Source organism: Eptatretus burgeri, chromosome 10, assembly GCF_056783735.1.
Source record: "Eptatretus burgeri isolate ZD-2024b chromosome 10, Ebu_testis_v1, whole genome shotgun sequence".
NCBI lineage: Eukaryota > Metazoa > Chordata > Myxini > Myxiniformes > Myxinidae > Eptatretus > Eptatretus burgeri.
In genome coordinates, this window is record NC_140970.1 from 37,098,356 (window position 1) to 37,117,173 (window position 18,818).

The 18,818-nt window shown below is 47.6% G+C and overlaps 1 protein-coding gene across 2 annotated transcripts in view; it reads right to left on the reverse strand.

The window, feature by feature from the left end:
- LOC147018333 (5'-AMP-activated protein kinase catalytic subunit alpha-2-like) overlaps positions 1-18,818 on the reverse strand; it is a 61,018-nt gene that overhangs the window by 37,480 nt on the left and 4,720 nt on the right. For both annotated transcript variants that reach the window (XM_085897889.1, XM_085897888.1), the window contains exons 2-4: positions 1,377-1,518; positions 619-712; positions 1-145 (exon numbers count right to left, since the gene is read on the reverse strand). In XM_085897889.1, coding sequence (XP_085754015.1) covers positions 1-145; positions 619-712; positions 1,377-1,518 — 381 coding nt within the window. The remainder of the gene's footprint in view (positions 146-618; positions 713-1,376; positions 1,519-18,818) is intronic.

The window sequence follows — 18,818 nt, forward strand, 5'->3', positions numbered from 1 at the left end:
CAAAATCTGCAATCTTTGCATTCATGTTGCTGTCCAGAAGTACATTCTCCGGTTTGAGGTCTCGGTGTACAACCATGTGCCGGTGGCAGTAGTCCACGCCCGAGATTATTTGCTGAAACAACCTCCGTGCTTCTCCTTCAACCAACTTTCAATGGGAAATGGAATAAACGCCACTTGTTGATCATCGGTTCAAAATTTAATCGGAGCACATTTTGGAGTTGTCGGATGAAATAAAATATTTCTAGATGAAACTGCTTTTTAAATGTGATCAAAATGTTGCTACATATGAAGGTATAAAGATCAGCCCGATGAATAAAATATAAACTTTTCTTTTCAAAAATTATTAATTGATGGTTCGTTCAATAAAGGAAATGCATGCATCGAAAATAAAAAGTTACTCTCCTGCAGGAGTATCAAAACCATTGGATCTGAGGTTTCAACCCAACAAACAGATGCAGCCGTTAAGGCACACAAGATTACTTATGAACCCCTGAGAGCTGAAACTACCTTCAAGTTAAAAACCACAGGAATCGTTTCAAACCTTCAGTAATTTCCCAGCAGGAAAAGCACAAACCAAAGTAAACACCCAGTACCGGCATGAGGATAAATGGGATGTACCTTGCCATGCTTACAAATGTAGTCAAACAGCTCGCCTCCCGATACATACTCCATGACCATGAAAATGTCTGTTGGGGTGCAAATCACCTGGTATCTGACAAATACAGGCAAAAGACAGTATCAAAGCCAAAAGCAATTGCAACACAAATCCCCACACTTCCCACCAAAAGCAAAGTTAAAAGATGGCAAAAAGTTCCACCAGGAATGACCCAATATCAAATTATGAGTTTAAAAAAAAATACTTCTTCCGACACAGCCTTCGATCTGAATTATTGACCTCCTGTGACCCGAAGTCCGCTACCCAGGGACATGAACTGGGGGTCAAATTCAAGGAATCGTTACATATTTCGTACCTCCCCCAATTTTGATTGTACATGCAAAGTTCAATTTCAAAAATGCTTGAAAATATGCCCGGAATAGCATTTTTGGCATTTGACATTTTGACCCCGTCCTAGGGACCCAGGGGGCGGGGCCAAAATTGTATGGCTCTCACACGTTCTTGCTATGTGGTGATCATAAGTACCAACTTTGGTGAATTTCTGCACAACCGTTTAAGCAGAGATAGTGTGATCGACAGACAGACAGACAAAGAGAGCCAATTACATCCCCCCCCCTTTGTTTTATTTTTTAAATGGGGGCGGTAATGAGACAAGAGATGAGAATTGTTCAACGACTTCAGTTCTGGGAAAACAAGAGAGTAAACTGGAAAGCAAGCAGATAAGGGAGACACACGAGTGGAGCAAAGAATAATGACTTACAGCTTGATGACATGTGGATGTCGGAAGAGCTTGAGGTTGCATATCTCCCGACGAACCTTCTCAACAACAGCCAGATTGCGTAACCGCTGACGATTCAAGATCTTTACAGCAACCCGATGTCCTGTTAATATGTGTTGTCCCACTGCCAAAACAACAAGCTATAATGAAGTCTGGCATTTTTAAGGCCTTATAGAAGTGTGTGTGTGTGTGTGTGTGTGTGTGTGTGTGTGTGTGTGTGTGTGTGTGTGTGTGTGTGTGTGTGTGTGTGTGTGTGTGTGTGTGTGTGTGTGTGTGTGTGTGTGTGTGTGTGTGTGTGTGTGTGTGCACGTGCGCGCGCAACATATACATATTCTCTGCCAGTCTGTCCCGATGTCCTGATGTCTCTATGTCCATACATCTTTATGTCCATCTTATCAGGCCTTTCAGGCTTCTGGTTTACATGAATTACGGTAAGTTGCCTGCGTTGGTGCTGTGGTTACACGAGTGGGTCCACATATGGATATTTGGAGAGATGAGCATTTCCTTCGAAGAATAAGGTAGGTGGCGTGCTTGTGGGGTCTCGAGTTTTGATTTTATGAATGTATAAAATTGTGCGCGTTTTAAGCTACAAGTCCAAGCCATGACAGATGTTCACAAATAAATAGGTCTAAATTAACTTTTTTAAGCAAATGATGAATTAAATCACATGCTTGACATTAAAACCTCTTGATGAGTGAAAACTGAAGTTGGGGATCAAACTGTCACCTAATTATATTGTAGTGGTTTTGCAAATAGACTCCCAAGCATATAAGAAACACGTTGGTTCCCAGAGTGAGCTATGTCATTAATTAGATTCCCCTCCCTGTGTCTTCCCGATTTGAGAGATATATGCATTGTGTGGGTTTATCTTGGGCATCCCCTTCTTATTCTATCCGGTAATCATCCAGAATCCCGTTCCCTGGCATTCTTAATCTCCACATTTCATGCTTCCATGTGTAAGCTTCACCCTTTCACCTCTCGTAATGTCATATCACCTGCTCATCCTTTCGTCTCCTTCGTTGTCCGACCCCCATCTCACGTAGGGAAAACCCTCATTCGTCGTCAGAGTCATTATTGTAAATGGGTCCAGACTAAAATAACCCTGTAAACATGCACGGATAACGGTTGACATGGAACGTAATTGATGGATGGAAGGGGTTACATTCTATTAATTTTCACCACCTAAAAACCTTTCATTTTGAACGACACGTATTACACATTGCATTAATGGAACGCCACCACCATAATAAGCACCCATTCTCCTGGGACGCAGACAGCAGAAGGCCAGACAGTGGAAGGACAGACAGCGGAAGGACGAACAGCTGGCCCGTCTGTGGAGGTCTGGAAGTGCGTGAATCTTCGACGTGCCAGGACCAATGAGGAGACGATGCGAGCAAGCCGGAAGGTCTCGAAACCACACACTTGCTTGACCACATAAAGGGGCAGGCACACGCCAGCAAAAAGCCGAAAACGGAGCCGCCAGGTAAATCGCCTGGAAGCCGCCAAGGATCCGCCGGAGAGCCACCAGGAAAAGCCTTTTCCCATGTGCGGGAGCCATTTGTGGTCAAAGTGGTGAAATTTGGTGAGTGAGGTGCTGGTTGGAAATTGGCACCAAATTCCCAGGGCAGGTTGTCTTGTGTGCAACAGGGATGATCCGAGCCACATGAGGTATTGCGGTGTGCTTATTAAACAATTATCTGTTGAATGGCATGTGTGCTTGCATGCTTGTTGTGTACTATAGCTAAAAGGAAAGGGTTAGAGTAGGAGTCAGAGTACAAATCAAGGAGATATTTATTCGACCTAACTACAAGACCCACGCAACGCAATTCGTCCCGTTAACCCATGAGACATGAGGGGAGGACTAACTACACAAATACTAATGAAATAACAACCTGAGTATCACCGTATGTTGGGTGCCATTGCCATGGAGGCAAGCGGTTTTCCAAAACTGCAACACTATATATTGTTGTGGAAATGATTCCTCAGGGGAAATAAATATGTACTCTGTATGTGCGTGCGTGCGTGCCTCCTCCACAACTCCAAAACCATAAAACCTAGTATTCAAACTAAGGAAACTCCAAGGGAGTGCACGAGTCAGGACTGGGAGTTTGGCTTCATTAAAACACCCCTTTTGAAGATAAATAACTGCCTTATTTAATTACATCTTCAATCAGGAACATCCTTTGCCACCTTGCTCTTATCCTGGTTCCTTCACTGAGGTCTCAATTCGCCATTGTTTTTTGGCCTGCTCAATAAGGCCTCAACTTGGAACAGGCCACAATGATTTCTTAACAATAGTTTTTTTGTTGTTTTTTTTTTTCACTTTCCTCACCCATATCATCATACCCATGAATCGCTGGATACATTGCAATGCATATAAACGCCTGGAGACGCCAGCGATTGTGGCTTTAATTTCCACACATGCCATCACCTCTGGAATCTATTAAACTAATTAAATTACAAAATTTAAGCTCTGGAATTGAACTTAGCTGCAGCTCCGACTGCTAAAAAAAAAAATTAAAAAGTTCATTTTTAGAATCTGAACATTTGATCCAGGTGGTCTTTAATATGACGGATCAGCAATATATATATATATATATATATATATATATATATATATATATATATACATATACATATACATATATATATATATATATACATATATATATATACATATATATATATACATCTTTGTCAGGTCAGGTTCGATCTGTGACCTGCTACAGGTACCATGTAAACCTGTACTAACCTGTTCCATGGTCGGGTTGTCGGCGACTAAACCGTCTCCCCCACCAGGTTTTCTGGTGAGGGGGGTGTTTGGATATGGACACCCAGCAGGATTAAAAACAAAACCTGTCAAAGGGCGGAGGAGCTCCTTGTGAGCCAACGGCCATCCATATCTAGTGCCCAACTGTGTCTGCGGACGTCCTCCTGCAGTTGGGGTTACTTCTAATTAGGAGGTTGGTGGCAGGATTTGCACTCCGGCCACCGTAAAACCCTTCATTCCGCAAAACGCAAAAAACGCAAAAAAATCTGAAAACCCACTCCGTGGGAGTACCTCCTGTGCAGCTTCTTCGCAGGGCAGCTCACCGGATGATGGGATTGGGGGCAAAGCCTTCTGGGACCCCCAATCTTTGATAGGAGGGAAACCACGGGGTAACATCCCTGGGTCAGATTGCGGGAGAGTGTGTCGGAGTGGTGCTGAGGTGTCGTGCACCAGACGGCGGCCTCCTTGGGTTAACCTGTGGCGGTCCCTTCGGGGGTGGGTGCCTGGAATGTCCTATCCCTAAGAGAGAGGATGATCACCTGTCTCTGTTATCATCTGAGCTCAAGCGTTTGGACATCGGGATTGCAGCTCTCTCTGAGGTTCGGAGACCGGATTGCGGCGAGATAATGGTGGGTGGTTACACCTACTATTGGTCTGGTCGCTCTGATGGTTACCATACCCAAGGAGTTGCTGTAGCTGTGTCCAATAAGCTGACCTCAATGATAATGAGGTAACACCGGTCAACGAGCGTATTATGAGATTAAGGATTCGTCACTCCTTAGGTGTCATTTCCCTGGTCTCTATTTATGCTCCGACTGAGGCGAGTGATCTTACCGTGAAGGATGCATTCTACGCCACACTCGAGTCTGTGGTTGATCAGTGCCCCAGACGAGATACTTCTAGTCTTGGGGATTTCAATGCATCGACTGGAACTGATAGGGATGGTTATGAGGTGTGTGTTGGTCCCCATGGGTCAGGAACCATGAACCAGAATAGCACTAAGTTCCTTGACTTTGCAAGAAGTCATGGACTTAGGGTGGCTGGTTCATGGTTTCAGCGCCCACAAGCTCATCGCTGGACTTGGTATTCCAACGCTGGCGGTGTGGCAAAGGAGATTGACCATGTCCTCATTGACGGTCGTTGGAGGATGATCCAGAACTGCAGGGTCTACTGGAGTGCTCAGTTCCTCAATACTGACCACAGGCTTGTTGTAGCAACTCTAAAGCTGCACCTTAAATCCTGGAGAATGGACCATCCCAGCCTAGGCTGGATGTTGCCAAGCTCAGGGATGAGAGAGTAGCTGAGGAGTTTGCTAACAGGCTGAGTGGACACTTGGGGGTCTGGGTGCTTTGGGGGTCCTGAAGAGTTGTGGAGCACCTTCAAGACCACCGTCCTTGATGTTGCCGGTGGATGCCTTGGAGTTCACCGCAGGGCAAAGAAGAATTTTGTCTCTCAAGGGACACTGGATACCATTGACCAGAGTCGCAGGGCCAGGCTGAATGGCAGAGCTGAGCTGTTCAGGAGCTGAGGCGTAAGAGCTGTACGTGCACTGAGGGTGGACAAGGAGGCCTATGTGCGAGGAATCTGTGAGGGGTAGAGCATCACCTGTGGACAGGTGATTCTCGTCCCGCCACAGGGGAATTCGCGCATTACGATGCCCATCCAAGCCCATCCCTCGGAGCACTGCAGTTCGAGCAGAGAGTGGTAGGCTCTTGACAGAGGAGTCTGAAGTGAAGGCCCGCTGGGCCGGTTACTTTGAGCGGTTGTAACCAGGCTGATCCCCCAGCTGTCGAGTTGACGTCAAGGGTGTTACAATCCCTGTTGCTGACCCTCGAATCAACTGTGGTCCACCATCGCTTGTGGAAACACGGGCTGCGGTGAACCAGTTGAAACGGGGCAAAGCTGCAGGGATCTGTGGCATCCATGCTGAACTTCTCAAGGCTGGTGGAAATGCTGCACTCGCGTCGTTGCATGCAGTTTTGTGCTCTGCCTGGAACACAGGCATCATCCCAACTGACTGGAAGAGGGGCCTTGTTGTCCCTCTCTGGAAAGGGAAGGGTGATCGCCAAGACTGCAACAACTACCGAGGGGTGACGCTGCTCTCAGTGCCGGGCAAGGTCTTTGCTCGGATAATTCTTGATAGGGTTCGCCACCATCTGCTTGAGCACCAGCGTCCAGAGCAGTCAGGGCTTTACACCAAAGAGGTCAACGATTGACCGTATCCTTACTCGTGTCCTCACTGAACGCAGACGAGAGTTTCGGCAGGGCTGCTTGCAGCCTATGTTGATCTCTGTAAAGCGGCTCGATTCAGTGAATCGGGATGTCCTCTGGAGGATTCTTGGTCTTCGTGGGGTGCCACCGAAACTGATCGATCTGATGTCTGAACTCTACTCTGGTACTGAGAGTGCTGTGAAGTGTGGTGGTACCGCCTCTGACTTATTTCCAGTTGTTACTGGAGTTCGTCAGGGATGTGTACTTGCCCCCACACTTTTCAGCACTTGTATGGACTGGATTTTTGGGAGGATGTCGGAGAGATCAAGTTGCGGTGCATCGTTTGGCAATGTCAAGATCTCGGACCTTGATTTTGCAGATGATGCAGTCATCTTTGCGGAGACTTTAGACATCCTCTTGGGGGCCCTCGAGGTGCTGAATGAGGAGTCGGAGCCGTTGGGATTACGGATTTCTTGGGTCAAAACAAAGATCCAGGCTTTCGGTGACATCTTGGATGCTGCTGTCCTGTCTGTGTCTGTTTGTGGTGAGGATGTTGAGGTCGTGGATAGATTCACTTACCTTGGCAGTGATATTCATGTCTCCGCAGGTTGTGAGCCGGAGGTCAATAGACGTCTGGGTCGGGCCTGAGTCATGGATTCACTGGATCATGGGGTGTGGCGCTGCCGGTACCTGTGCGGGAGGACGAAAGTCCGAGTCTTCAGGTCCTTGGTACTTCCAGTCTTGCTCTATGGGTGCGAGACTTGGACTTTGACCAAGGATCTGAGACGGAGACTTAATTCCTTTGGTACCAGGTCTCTTCGGAGAATCCTTGGCTATCGCTGGTCGGATTTTGTGTCCAACGAGCGGTTGCTGAGAGAGACTCGGATGAGATTTGTTACCTGCATAGTCCGTGAGCGTCAGCTGCGGCTGTATGGACATGTGGCTCGTTTTCCTGACGCTGATCCTGCTCACCAGATTCTCTCAGCGAGGGAGTCTCATGAGTGGAGGAGGCCAGTGGGCCGACCACGTGCCTCATGGTTGCAGCAGGTTGACCATCATCTCAAGGAGATGGGGATGGGCCTGGCATCTGCCTGGGGGATGGCCAGACGGAGGCCCCTGGAGTACCGGCGGAAAGTGGACGCAGCGACGCGCTGTTCTGGCACATGCTCCCATACCTGACCTGACATATATATATATATACATATATATACATATACATATATATACATATATATATATATATCGAGTGCAGCCTGTGGCTGCTGGTTGCATCATTGGTTGGGACGCGGCAATGTCGCTGATGCAGTGTCCCCCTTACCAGTACACTCGTGCTCATTTTGCCGACCTCGGAAGGATGACAAGCTGAATCAACCTCCTGGTGTATTTTTTTAATTCAGCGGCCAACAGGGCTTGAACTCAGGACCCTAGGATCCCAAGCCGCCCACCCCAACCACTAAGCAAACACCAGGTTTAGCAATCGCTAATCGCTTGCCAAGCCAGCAGTTCCTTATCAACTGTTTTGTTGGAATGCTTTCTTGAGTGCTTAAGCCAGTTGGGCGAGCACTCTTCAAGTTTCATTGGCGATACCGCGGCGTGGTTCTCTGTGGGGACATTTCCGGAATCAGGAAGGCAAAATAAATGAGACGATTACAATGAGTAAAAAATGTTTTCAGTTGTTACAAAGCAATAAATCACCACATCACGGCAGGATAGCCAAGAGGTACACACACTCACTCCAAGCTGTCTCGCCTAAGTTTGAATACTGACTCAGCTACAAACTGTTATCCTGATGTTTTACAGGCAGGGTAATTCATCAATGTGTGTGCCGACTCTTGGATGGATGTTCAAATGGAAGTAACATCTGCTGGAATCACCCCCACTCCCCCCTCCCCATCTCCGCACTCTCTCTTCCCCTCTACGCACTCCCCCCTCCCAATCCGTCCACTCTCTCAAAGGGACTGTTGAGGACTGATGGTTGAGTTTTGAATTTAAAACTGCTTCCCCATGGTGTTGCATATACGAATCAGATTCAGAGCGAGCCGACTGGAGGGGTGTAAAGGTTGCTGCATGTGCAAGTATCCATGCATGCAGACAGGCCTTTGCCAGGTAGATGGCGTGGCTTTTAAATGTTCCCGCCCAGTTTTATATAGAACCCGGTGGTTAAAAAGAAAATGTTTGTTTGGGCGCATTTTATCACCCTTCCCTTCCCCTCACGCTACCTTCCCTTCCCTTCCCCTCACGCCACCTTCCCTTCCCATCATGCTACCTTCCCTTCGCTTCCCCTCACACTACCTCCACTTCCCTTCCCCTCACATCACGCTACCTTCCCTTTGCTTCCCTTCACACTACCTCCCCTTCCCTTCCCCTCACGCTACTTCCCCTTCCCTTCCCCTCTCGCTACCTTCCCTTCGCTTCCCCTCTCATCACGCTACCTTCCCTTCCCACAATGCTGACTTCCCTTCCCCTCCCCTCACGCTACCTTCCCTTCCCTTCCCCTCACGCCACCTTCCCTTCCCATCACGCTACCTTCCCTTCGCTTCCCCTCTCATCACGCTACCTTCCCTTCCCACAATGCTGACTTCCCTTCCCCTCCCATCACGCTACCTTCCCTTACCTTCCCCTCATGCTACCTTCCCTTCCCTTCCCCTCACGCTATCTTCCCTTCACTTCACTTCACTTGACGCTACCTTTCCTCCATCCTCTTCTCCTCACGCCACTTTCTCTTACCTTCCCCTCATTCCACGTTCCCTTCTGTTCCCTTCCCCTCCCCTCACACCACATTCTATTCCACTCACACTGCCTTACCTTCCCTTCCCCTCATGCTTTCCTCCTCCCAAACACCCTCCCCTATCCATCCCTCCCCCTCCATGAACAACACTCAGCAGTCTCCATGTGCTGTTTTTAATCTACCCCATTTTGTTCAATCCTGTACTACCCCCAACCCCTTCTCCACAAGTGCCACTCCCAAATGAAAGTGAAGAACCCTCCTCTCATACTTACCTCCTCCCAAACCCCCTCCACCTCCCCACTTCCCCCAATCCTCCTCACTACCACGCCCCTGCTGGAGTGTATGGCGATGTTTGGTGAGGCACCACTCTCCCCACCCCGCTCCCTTCCTCGTTCTTCCCCTCCCCCCACCCTACCTCCCCTTCCCCTCACGCTACTTCCCCTTCCCTTCCCCTCTCGCTACCTTCCATCACGCTACCTTCCCTTCCCATCACGCTGCCTTCCCTTCCCATCATGCTGACTTCCCTTCCCCTCCCATCACACTACCTTCCCTTAACTTCCCTCCCATCATGCTGACTTCCCTTCCCCTCCCATCATGCTACCTTCCCTTCCCTTCCCCTCACGCTAACTTCCCTTCCCTTCCCCTCATGCTACCTTCCCTTCCCTTCCCTTCACTTGACGCTACCTTTCCTCCCTCCCCTTCTCCTCATGCCACTTTCCCTTACCTTCCCCTCATTCCACGTTCCCTTCTGTTCCCTTCCCCTCCCGCTACCTTCCCTTCCCCTCCCCTCACACCACATTCTATTCCACTCACAATGCCTTACCTTCCCTTCCCCTCATGCTTACCTCCTCCCAAACACCCTCCTCTATCCACCCCCCCCTCCATGAACAACACTCAGCAGTCTCCATGTGCTGTATTAACATGTGCTGTTTTTAAGCTACCCCATTTTGTTCAATCCTGTACTACCCCCAACCCCTTCTGCACAAGTGCCACTCCCAAATGAAAGTGAAGAACCCTCCTCTCATACTTACCTCCTCCCAGACCCCCTCCACCTCCCCACTTCCCCCCAATCCTCCTCACTACCACGCCCCCTGCTGGAGTGTATGGCCATGTTTGGTGAGGCGCCACTCTCCCCACCCCGCTCCCTTCCTCGTTCTTCCCCTCCCCCCACCCTCTCCTGGCTCCCCCACTTCTCCTCCCTCCTTGCTCCTCCATCCCTCCCTCCCTTCCTCTAATCTCCCCCCCTTTCTCCCCCCTCCCTTAATATTCCCGTCAGCAAAGCGACAGGTTGTATTTGCTAGTAAGGAATATCAGAACCAAGCAATTTTAATGTAGCTCAGAGGGACCCAGTAGAGGCGGAAGAATAGATTGATCAGGAGATTAGAGCGAAGCCGGCTGTTGCCAGCCTCTGCGGCCTGCGTCACCAGTCTGCGGCCTGCGTCACCAGTCTGCCATGGCAGCCCGACCAGCAGGACACCCCAACATGAGCCTGTTAGTGGGAATCTCGGCCAACGTGTGCCAACAATAAACAATGACCTTTGGGGGCACTGGGTGGAAGGGGACAGCATGGAATAAAGGACCCTCCGGGTGTTGAGAGGAAAAATGAACATTTAAAATGACATAACGAATGAATATTCTACCCTCGTACAAGCCACACTGTATATTATGGCCCTTGTTAATTTATTAAATACCAAAGGATAGAACTGTCTAAGTATGTGCAAATGAGAGTGTGAGAAGTTCTCGACATGTACAGTGGGGAAAAATTGTACATGCGTGTGAGAGTTTGTTCAGACAGTATACTGTAGTTCAGAGCTGACCCCAACATTATCCGCCCAGGTTCGGGACAGACCTCAGAGAAAACTCGGGGGGGGGGGGCAAAGGGAAGTTTTGTGGGAATGCAACAAGGGGTAATGAGAGTAATCTAGCCCCATTATGCCATGAGTAAATGTCTTGCATAAGAGTACGGTATCTGTGAGGAAACGATAGGGAACATGTCTAAGAATGTATTCGAAGCTGATAATCATGATTCCGCTTCCCCTCCATATGCGTCTAAACACTCCCCACCCACCCCCTCCCCCCTACCCTTTTGACCCCCAAATCATTCCTTCGTTATCTGTCCATATATGTGTTTTCTACAACGAAATACCGACAGCCACCACAATGAGGGCAGATGGTTCCCATCCGGGCATCGCCAAAAAACATTCTGTGACCATGCGCTGAAGTGAGGAGCCGTCGGACACGATGACAACAGTGGGTGTGTCACGACTCGAGTTGGTTCACGCAGAGAACCAATCAGCGCATGGTCGCGAGTTAAATAAAGCCCGCAGGAGCCAAGACCACCGAGTCGACTGACGTGTGGACCCTGTCTGGAACGGACGTGTTGAATAGCGTTGGCTTCGAGCATGACCCCGAAGGAGTTGAACACAAACCTTCGATGCAGCTTGGGCAGATTGGCCGTGAGCGAGCCCCACAAAGGAGTTGGACATTGGTGCAACAGGGGGCATCCCTCTCTTCCTCTCATTCCAACCACATGCTCCCACAAATTTTCGTGGGAACGTGTGCTTGAAATGAAAGGAAGATGGCGTGGGAGCGGGGACTTTTCATTAGGGGGTAATTGCAGTAATATATCCTGGTGATGCTACAAGTAAATGTCTTGCATAACAGAATGGTATCCGTGGGGAAATGCCATCTCCACACACGGATGAAGGGACCTCACTTCGGTGGCAGTGTCTTGTCCTTCCCTCTACGTTACTCTCTGTCATATCACTGGATAAGGCAGCTGGCTAAGCCAAACAAGATAATGTGGGCGTGTGGGATTATAACTGTATAGTGTGGAGAATTATTACAGTACTGTGATGCATATTTCTCTCTCTTCCTTTGTTCTCCCACCCTATATTATGTACTTGTTAAAACCTGTTCTCACCATTTGCGAGTTGGCTGTGCGCCATTTGTTTATTTGGTATTCTCATCCTGATGGGCATTAAATGCTGGACCATTAGGAGTTTGGTGCCAACCTCATTAGGAGGGCATCTACACCTAAGCAGCGCCATCTTGGGGTCAATCACTCGACCCATATATTCGATGGACAACTGGTTGTAGCGACAGATCCTCATTAGAATTTTCAGTATCCCAAAAAAATCAAGGCTAAAAAAAATGTTTCGGCTTTCCCGGTGGACAACGTATTGTCTCTTTAGACGGTCCATCGTGAAAGTGGCGATCGAGCAAGTGGTGGATTTGAGCAAGCGACCAGTCGGCTGTATACTTTGTTCATCCAGATCTGGATCAGCATGCTGGTCCGAGTCCAGCGACTGTTACTTTACGTATATATCACCACATTTATGGCCACACACCACAACCACATTTTATCACAGTAAGGATTATTGGGTATCACCTTGGAGACCCAAAGGGCTTTAAACAACACACAGACCACCTCGCTGCCAAGGCCAACAGTAAAAAACAACACACAAAACGCACTCATGAACACAACCTCTGGACAACACAAATAATTACTTTTAACAACCCACAAACGGTTCATCCGGACTACCATCTATTAGATCAGCCCTAATTGGGCGAATGGATGGACACTCCTTCAAACCATAGTATACAAAAACGTCAACAAATACAAAACCAAGCTCTCATGAGAGCAACAGGTTACACAACGTGTACAAACATGACCCACTTCCATGGCAAACCAAAAGTACGCCCACCTAAATATTGTTACGGATTTCAGAATCTGGTCTGATGAATGCATCCACACATCCAGGTCCTCAGACAGTTATTTCCTTAAATGCATGTTCAGATTAGCCCCATCCCCATGTCTCATGGGATCTTAAATGTGATGCGTTGAGAAGGGTAAAGGAGAGATCTCCTCTCTTATGGGAAGCTTTTTTCTTTAAGACAGACACGTTCACACACGTCTTTCGCGAGCTCTGACGCGTGCCCTTATATTGTTGTGGTGCCGGGTTCCGGTGGTGATAACAACCGCTAGACGGAGCAGTTGGGCCGTCTCCCACCGATCACCTGGAATTGAAAGGTCGTCACCGCAGATAACTCCGGAGTCGACGGGTCGCTTAAAGGACCGTGGTTGCCAATATTTCGAAGGCGTGAGGTAGGGTCTGTGAGGAGTGCTATGTTATGGTCACATCCGATCCATAAAATGAATACATATATATTAGTTAGATGTAGGGATTCGAACCCATTTTTACAATGCTCTGTAAATGCTTTGGTTTAACTCTCTGTCTTTTAGTGGTATGGTGTCCCAGCAAGTCAATCCACCCGATGCCCTCTAAAGACGCAGGCTGTGTTAAAGCATTCCACTCTTGGGCCTTTGTTTAGGTTCAAATGGTCATAGCATGTAAATGCTGTCAGGCAGTCCATCATTGGCACAGGGCTGCACCTGACTGCACCCTACCCACATTCCACTTCTGAGAAACTAATAAAGCTGGGTTCATTCACTGTGACTAGGGCTGGGCTCTCAACCAAAGCCAGACCTGTCTTTCTCTTTAGATTTATGTGAACTTAAAAGGGATTTCTGTTTGTCCTGCAACCATCCCACAGTGATAAAAAATTTTGTACGTGGGAGAGGGACGACTGTTAGGCCCTGAAAAATGAGCTCTTGTCACACCAACTAGGGTTAAAGTATAACCAGAAATAGATTGGAATTAGAGATAGATTGTATATAAGGGAGAGTTTTTGAATGTAAAACTCAGTGTGGTTTTGGGAGCTCTCCACTGTTGGTTGAGCTGCCAACACCAACTCTGCTGGCGTGTGGTCCTTCAATAAAGCTGCATTGTGGTGAATCCTCTTCTGCTGACTCTCTTCATACCGGGCCGGAGAACGGAGTCTTCAGAGGGTCCACTTGTCTATTCCAATTTACCTAAGTACTTAGGCCATCTAACTACCGGGGAAGCCATACCCTCGGCCGGCTTTGTCCGAACCGAGTCGCTGTTACCGACTCGGGTCCAGTGTAACAGAGCGGAAATTACCAATGCTGCGCCGGTCCAAATGACAATTTACGGCACAAACGGCCTTACTACTTCTCAAGCCCGCACCGTGCTGGGTCAATGATAGAAACGACAGGCAACGAGCTGGTACATTTAACAGGGGTTTATTTATAATAGGGAGGGAGACAGAGCAGAGTTATCACGAATATGCAGGCAAGGTACAGTGAGCAAAAGCACTTATATAATTTCTACTTATCAGACGGCACCACCACAGACACACACACACACCAAAAGAAAATGGAGCCGGCTGGCCTTTATTCAGACCTCAAGCCTGGGAGGATAGGCGAACTGGAGGGTCAGAGTTCTGCTGGTACCTGGCCACGTTCGCACGGCTTGCCGACCTACCCTTGTGGAGCTTGGGATTCTTGTGGAAGGGCTTGGGAAGATCGGACGCTCCAACCACCACGGTGGGACTCAAACCCACATGGACAACCTCGCACCAAGGAACCAAGACGAAGCGGAAGACACCAGCCAGCACCAAGGCGGAACATGGCCAGCAGACCAGATGAGACAACCCAGATGGATCACACCGACAATTCTTCAACCCCTCCTATGAGGTGGGAGGGATCCGTCCTGAGGTAACTCTGCCTCCCATTGGATGAGTGGCGTGTCGGTGGACCGCCCCCCGAAGAGGATCTGTAGTTGTTTCCGGCCTTCTGGCTTCCCATTGGCTAGAGCACCTCGGCTTTGCTCGCTCTTCGTCCATTGGCTGGAGGAAACACTCCCTGCCCTTCTTCGGAGCGGAGCCTCGATCTGAGGCGATGGAGGCTCCACCCACGCCTTCAGCCAAAAACACGTGGATAATGGAGTAGGTGCGCGAAGGTTTGGTTGGGTGGCGGAACAAAGCAGGATGTTGTTGTTGGGGGATATATTAAAAAAAAACTAACAACAAAATAACTCGCAGCGCACACATGAAATTCCTGTTAAACACAGGGAATGGATTCTAACTATACACATATACTTAACGAAATAACTAAACTTTTGGACTGCTGACTGTCTGTGTGCAAGAGGCTTCCAAATCCGTAACAATATTTCCTCAGCAACGTTCTTTCGCGAGCTCTGAAGGCCGCCCTCATTTTTCCTCAGCAACATTCTTTTGCGAGCTCTGACGCCCGCCTTTTTTGAGAGCGCACGGGTCGTCATGGTAACCGTGCGCAAGTGGGGCGGGACTGCACCCTCGGAGACGGCCCACAGATATAAAACAAATTGGAAGTCCGTTTTGAAAGAGGAAAGCGGAGGCGAGATAAGTGAAAGGAAAGCGGAGGCGAAAGAAAGCGGGGCGAAAGAAAGCCAGGGAGGGAGAAAGAAAACGAGAAGTAAGCGCGAGAAGCGAGCAAGAAGCGGGTGTAAGTGCGCAAAAGGAGAAGAAAGCGAGCGTGTGGGTGCCTGACCAGTGCCAACAACGAGACAATTCGTCCTTCCCAGTGCTTGGGCAAGCGAGTGTGTGGTGCGCGTGTGGGTGTGAGCAGCGCCGACGAGTGAGGCGCGGGTCAGTCACCGACGGACTGTGTGTGTCACTGGACGTATCCAGTTTCGTGAAGTGCGAGGAACTGCCCGTGTCGCAGCACCAGGGTCAAAACCCGCAACAGATGATCTCGGTGCCCTCCAGACTTCGACTGGCATTCAAGGTTGTTCGCGAGAAGGTGCACGGCAAGGCTGGGTGCTGGCGACGGATGTGACACGCACGCACACATTTCAGGACGTTTTCACCTCACGGACGACTACTTTCTGGTGAGCGAGACGATTCTCCCCCCCCGCCCCCCCCCCACGAATGATCTGTTGGGTACCCTTGTCTGTGTTTAGCTGTAAGTCAACCCACGATAAGCATCTGCTCTTTGTCTCTTTCCTGGCATTTTGATTGATTTTGCTTTGAAATTAATTCATTTACCTCAGAAAATAAAAAGTTCTTTTTATTTATTGGTTGACGAGTCAGTAAGTGACCACTATATTCGTTATTGGTGTCTGTTGGGTAGTTGATGTAGTCGAAAAAAAAATCAAAAAAAATTTTTTTTGAGATTTTTTTTTTCTTACCTTATTATCAGTATTTAAAATGGCGATTTCAGTTAATACAATGGCGATTTCGATGAAACTTGGTTGGTAGGTTCATACCATGACCTAGTTGTGTGCAAATGAGAACCGTTGCTATGGACACCACCGTTGCCCAGCAACGGGACTTTGAAATTTTAGAAAAATAATAAAAAAAATATTTTTTTGAAAATCAAAAATTGGGCCATGAGCGACTGTGGGCAGTACATTCAGCCATATTGTCAAAAATTCCCAGCCGGATCCTATGAAAACTGTCGGAGAAGATAGACTTTGAATGAACCCTGGTCGAAAACAATAAAATAAACCAATGTCACCCTTGTCTCTTTCCAAAAGGTGACCACGTGTGACTTCTTTAAGGTCACACTGAGGTGAACAGAGTTGCTATCCACCAGGAGCGACTCCTTGAGGAATATCTGCCTACGAGAGATTCCGATGAGAATCGTTCTACAGAGTAACCATGAAAAATATGCGTTTGCCTCATAACGTCACCAAATGACGTCATAATGTCTCAAGCTTGACATATCTAGAAAGCACTCATCGAGGTGTTCAATTTGAGGTACTACACGATATGGTCCCTAAAACTTGAAAATTTGACCTTGGGGTCAAATATGTTTGACCTCAGGCACGAACCATGAAGGTCAAGGCCAATCGCCACCAAAAATTAATCAGCTGAGCGCCAGACCATGAACTATATTCCCATGAAGTTTGAAGGCGATCCGTTAAAAATTACTCAAAAAATAAGGGTTTCGTCAACTCCCCTGATTTGCGACAAAGTGACCTTGACCTTTGACCTTGACCTTCAAAATTTTGTGCACTGAAAGGGACCTCTATAGGCCTCTGATATGCGAAGTTACAAAAATTTCCAATGATAACTGTTCTCTGCAGAATTATTTATACGTGATTAAAGACAAACAAAAAAAAAACAAAAAAAAAAACATACAAGCTGACGAACATATCTTGCAAAAACTTCGTTTTGGCAAGATAAAAAACGAAGTTCGTTATATCCCAGAGACTATGAGTCAGATATACATGAAACTGGTATGGTAGGTTCATGGTATGTCCTAGTTATGTGTGAGAAAGAACCGTTGCTATGGACCCCTCTGTTGCCTAGCAACGGCCAAAAAAACCTCAAAATGTGGGGGTATTTTAACGAAAAAACAATCTGCAGCATTAACCCTTGAAGCAAGAATCATGAATTTTCTTGTGCTTAATCCTCAGGTCATTCCCCATCGAACGGGCCCATCGCGTCAGGTTCTATTGGGTAGTCGACGACCCATGTCCGCCTAACGGCTTGTCTGTATGTATGGCTGTTCGGTCCAGTGCTCCGTTAATACAATGGCGATTTCGATGAAACTTGGTTGGTAGGTTTATACAATGACCTAGTTGTGTGCAAATGAGAACCGTTGCTATGGACCCATGGCAACGGACCTTTGAAATTTTCAAAAAAAATCTCAAATTTTTTTTTCGAAAATCAAAAATCGGGCCATGAGCGACTGTGGGCAGTACATTCAGCCATATTGTCAAAAATTTCCAGGCGGATCCAATGAAAACTGTCGGAGAAGATAGACTTTGAATGAACCCTGGTCGAAAACAATAAAATAACGAAGTTCGTGATATCTCCGAGACTAAGAGTCAGATATACATGAAACTGGTATGGTAGGTGCATGGTATGTCCTAGTTATGTGTGAGAAAGAACCGTTGCTATGGACGCTTTTGTTGGCTAGTAACGGCTGAAAAACGACTAAATTTGACTACCCATGTCCGCCTACCGGCTTGTCTGTCTCTCTGTCTGTCCCGAGCATAGCTCCGTGGGTTTTGATCCGATCCTGATAAAATTTTGGTGGGAGGTTTATATCATGATCTCGTTGTGTTTTCCTGAGAATGGGCATGGTGCGCCCATTATGGGTGGAGCCACACCCAAAAAACATGTTTTTAGGGGGTAGTCGATTTCAATTTACATCTTCTCCGAGGGGGTTTATCGAATCTGGCAGGGGTTTCGGTATTTGGTTAGCCCAATGGCACCTGCATAGCCCCACGGAGCACGAATTTTCATTTTCGTCCCAAGGTCAAGGTCACAAGGTCACGAACTTAGAAAATTGCGAATTTTGACATAAAAATTCATACGACCGCCCAAACTTTGAGAGCTAGGTTGACAATATTTTTTATGCATAATATTGAGGTCATTCCCCACCTCAAGTCTTCAAACCATTTTGCTCTATCTCGGACACCTTGCCCGTGGCGCCCCCTCCAAGTTTGTTTTTACGCTTATTTCATCAAAGTATGGATAATCTGAAGAGTGTGAAATGCCATATAGCCTATATGACGTTGTATTTTTCCTGGAATGTTCCAGAGGAAGTTTAGCACCAACGGTCATAATCCTTGACCTTTGACCTTTAAAGTTCACAAAGGTCAAATTTTCAAAGTTGTGGGGATCTAACCGGGTTTTCGACCTTCTTCGACGAACTAACTCCAATAAGCTATAGCACGTATCCTGTTTCCTTATTTTAATGTCCACAACATTTTTTGGGACCTTTAAAGGTTATGCAAAGGTCAAATTTTGAAAGTTGTAGAACGAAACTGGGTTTTCGACATTTTGCAGCGAATAACCTGTCACTCGTACCACATCATGTTGATCATTTTTATAACTTGGTCAAACATTATCACAT